Raw genomic sequence first — 3,768 nt, forward strand, 5'->3', positions numbered from 1 at the left:
TTTGTCAGGTCCTGCATGGCCACCCTCTCCTCCCTCCTCTCATCAGTCTTCATCCTCTGGGAGCTTTCTGCAAGCCAAGAGTCCTACAACCTCCCTCCCGCAGGCAGATGCTTCCCTGCATGATGGTGATGCCCCAGGGTCTCGCAAGAGTAGATAAGAGCTGGTCCAGGGCCCCTGATAAAACCTCACTGTTTTATCTCAGAGCCCGTTGACATCAAAGGCACCAGACCTCTTATTCTGACATGACAAGGAGCAAAGTGTGAGTCGCTCAGTTGTGTCTGACTCTTTGCATCCCTCTGGACTGTAGTTCGCCAAGCTCCTCTGTCCATGGAATTCTCCAGGCTAGACATACTGTAGTGGGTAATGATTCCCTTCTTCAAGGGATCTTCCCAACCCAGGAATCGGACCCAGGTGTCCCACATTTCAGGTGGATTCTTTACGGTCTGAGTCACCAGGGGAGCCCAGAAAGGAGGACAACATGTAAACCTGGATTTCAATATTTAGGTCATACACTCCCACCCTACCTGCCCACAGCCCTGTAGGGAAAGAATCTGAATACTATCTTTAAAAATATGAAGAGGAATTGTCATAGGATGGTGGAATTATTTGCCTTTTTTTCATAAATTTTAAATATACTTTTGTAATAAGAAAAAAAAAAAAAAAAACTACGGATGAAGGGATTCCTGGTTTCCTATGAAGATTTATCTCCTAGGCACAGGGCGTCGGGCGGGTGTCTGGAGAGGAAATTAGAGCTGTGGTGGTCTGTGCCAGCCAGTTGGTCCTTTCATCTCCAGTTGCTCCCCTAAGACAGACCCAACCCCAACCACCCACCCCGTCCAAACTCACAGAGTTGGAGACGGCTTCTCAGTTAGCCAGGAACCCAGAAGCTCCTCCCTCAAATAGCCAGGAGGAGGTTAGTGATTTCTTTCCCTGCAAGCAGCATTTCCTGGACCTGCAGGTCAAGGAGTGCAAGGGCGGGGTGAACGGGGTCACCGGCTTACTGAAGCTTGCCTCTCCCGTCGTCAGGTGACCTCCTGTGACGCACCCCAGTCACCTGTCACCGGGCTTGGGTCACGGAAGTATATAGGAGGCTGTGTCGGCCGTCCAGGAGAGAGTCTCCCAGTAAGCCCATCGGCTGGCGAGGGTGGCATCCTTGGGAAGGAGGCTCTGCTGGCCCTGCCGTTCGGCCATCTGCCCCCTTTCAGGAAGAGCACGCATTTCTGGACACGTCTCACCCCTGCATTTGATGGTTCATTCAGGCGAGCATGTGTGGATGCCGGGAGTGATGTGAGCTCACGGTCCGGGCACCCGGCTGTCCCTCATGGCCTGTGACTGTCTCTGGTTTTTCCAGAGCTGGCCTTCATCCCGTCTCCCCAGCCCTCTGCTCCAGGAAGCAGATGTCAGTTAGCCCCAACCTATTACTGCCAACGGGTCTGTGCTCACCAGGGTTACGGGCAGGGCGGGCCCTGGGACATGAAGGCAGGTTTCTTAAGATCGGTTACTTGGGATCCTCACCTCTGCCATGCTGGTTTTTCTATGAAGACTCTCTTCCTCCCGCCCTTTAGAGACTGAGTTTAGACACTGAGTCTCTAAGAGCTTTGTCTGAGTACAGGAGGGTGTGAAATGAGGCAGGACACATTCAGTCTGTCAGTACCAGAGGGCAAAGCTAGGACTGAGGATAGTCCAGGGCAGGACAAGGAATGAGAGCGTGGTTCCACTTGGGTCCGGAGTACTCTGCTGTCACACCCAAAGCAGGTACCTACCTCCTTCTCCAATTAGGTCCTCCCCTGCCCTCATTTTGGTTGGACCTGAGTTTCACGCACAGCCCAGGACTTGAAGAGACTCATTTCGACATGGGTCTGGGCCTCAGTTTATGCAAGTCGCTTTCCTTTGAGAAAGGCCTCACAGAAGAGTGGGGTGGGAAGGTGTGATCTTTAGAATCTAAAGAATCGGCAAGAGCCCTGCTCTGCACCTTATTATCCGTGTGACCTTCAGTGGGCAAGTCATTTCTCTTGTGCACCTCGGTTTCCTCATCTATATAATGGCCTCATCAAGGCGATGTCGCGACTTTGAGTCCTGGTTACCACATGGATCTCATGACATAATGGCATTGAAAGGACTGCACGGACTCTTAGGTGACTGTCGTGGCCCTCCACTGCTGAGGTCCACGGCGGTCCTCCCCAGAGCCTCTATTGTCCCCTGCGGACTACTCTCCATGCTCCTGTCTGCCAATGGAACTCTCCAGGGAGCTGGGATGAGCGTCGAGGCCGTGGCTGTGATGTCACAGAGGTCATGACATCAGACGTCCTATAGAAGGGAAGGGAGAAAACGGTGCTGGGAAGGGGGAAGGGCCCAGACAACGGACAGGGGAGGGAGCAGGGGGGTGACCAGCTGGGCACTGGGACAAGGGAAGACCGACGGCAGCGGCTGGGCAGGCCCATGAGTTCCTTGGGCTCCCAGCTCTGCAGGGCAGCATTCCTGGGCGCCCTCCTGCTGCTGCTGCGAGTCAAGGGGGTGAAGACCCAGAGAGGGAGCCCAGGCTTAGATGAGAGGAGTCAGAAAGAGAAGACACCCTCTACAGGTAGGGGAAGAAGGAGGAGGACGCCTGGAGACAGGGATCAGGCCTCTGTGGAGCCAGATCACTGGTCAGGCAGGAGGGGAAGCTGAGCTAGATTTGGTATGGGCGATCGCCCGGGCCCTGCGTACTGTTGCAGAGCAAGTGTCCTGTAAAGGGTCTAGAGCCATGGTTCTTGGCCAGAGCCGTGTTCAGGGCACGCTGGGGCCAGCTGATGTGCATGGGACCCTGTGGAGATGGAAAGAGCGTCTTTGAAGTTCATCCTTCTCTGAGACGGCCCCTCACTCCCCACATGAGGTGGCACTTTGGAGGACGCAGTTTGCATTGGCAGTGGGATGTGTGTGTCCTTAAGTGGGGACTAGGGCTGCACACGGACCGGAAGAGACTGAACCGCCCCCCACCCCCCGCCAGGAGCATCACCTCTGTGGTCAAGGGTGTGGGCCGATGGGTACCCACATTCCCCAACTCCTCGTCTCCAGGGCAGCGCAGGGCCGGGGGAGGGCAGTCAGAACCCCTCCTTTCGTGCCGTCCCCTTGCCCCATTCCAGACCAAGATCGAGAACAGTTCGAAGAGCGCTTCATGGCCTCCTCGGTGGGTGAGATGTGGCACGTGGTAGACATGGCCCAACAGGAGGATGACAAGACCTCGGAGGTGGCGGCGATCCGTGACCACCTGTTTGACCTCGCCTTCTGCTTTAACCTGGCCAGCATCATGGTTTTTTTATGAGGGACATTGAGGCGGAGGTGGTGGCCTGGTTCCTGGATGAGGACCTGGACATCTACCTCCGCTTTATGATAGCTTACTGACCCTCTCCCCCCGGGGCTCCAGGGTGCTTCTCCCAAGGGAGACGAACACGTGGCTTTCTGGCTCCTGCCAGCAGCCCTCTCCCTGGGGTCACACAGCATCAGAGAGATGCCTTGCTGGCCTGTGGGCCGTCCACAGCCACTGCCCACCTGCCTCCCCATGCTCTGAGTGCCATCTCCAAGAGCCAAGACACCAGACCCCTGCCCTTCTCTCCCCTAGCCTCTCCCGGCTCTATTCAACACACCGGAGAGAGGAGGCAGCAACAATAAAAGTAATATCAATCAACTCCTGTAAACAACTGGGGGCGGTTTCATTCTGTTTCTAACCAGTCTGCTTAGCCATGCAGCCTTTGGCCCACCAACCTTCAGCTCAATGATTGCTGCTTTAGC

The 3,768-nt window shown here is 55.4% G+C and overlaps 1 protein-coding gene across 1 annotated transcript; it reads left to right on the forward strand.

Annotated features, from left to right (window-relative positions):
• Positions 1–2,394: 2,394 nt before the first annotated feature.
• On the forward strand, positions 2,395–3,562 carry LLCFC1 (LLLL and CFNLAS motif containing 1). Its single transcript, XM_043871625.1, has 2 exons — positions 2,395–2,581; positions 3,123–3,562. Exons 1-2 carry the CDS (start codon positions 2,440–2,442, stop codon positions 3,299–3,301), a joined length of 321 nt encoding a protein of 106 aa, XP_043727560.1. The 5' UTR covers positions 2,395–2,439; the 3' UTR covers positions 3,302–3,562.
• The last annotated feature ends 206 nt before the right edge of the window (positions 3,563–3,768 follow it).

This window comes from Cervus elaphus, chromosome 18, assembly GCF_910594005.1.
Source record: "Cervus elaphus chromosome 18, mCerEla1.1, whole genome shotgun sequence".
NCBI lineage: Eukaryota > Metazoa > Chordata > Mammalia > Artiodactyla > Cervidae > Cervus > Cervus elaphus.

What these genes read in the sequence shown, in the direction of transcription:
- LLCFC1 (XM_043871625.1), top strand. Translation starts at nt 2,440, where the DNA reads ATGAGTTCCTTGGGCTCCCAGCTCTGCAGGGCAGCATTCCTGGGCGCC. An exon ending in AGAGAAGACACCCTCTACAG is followed by an intron (nt 2,582 to 3,122) that starts GTAGGGGAAGAA and finishes GCCCCATTCCAG; the next exon opens with ACCAAGATCGAGAACAGTTC.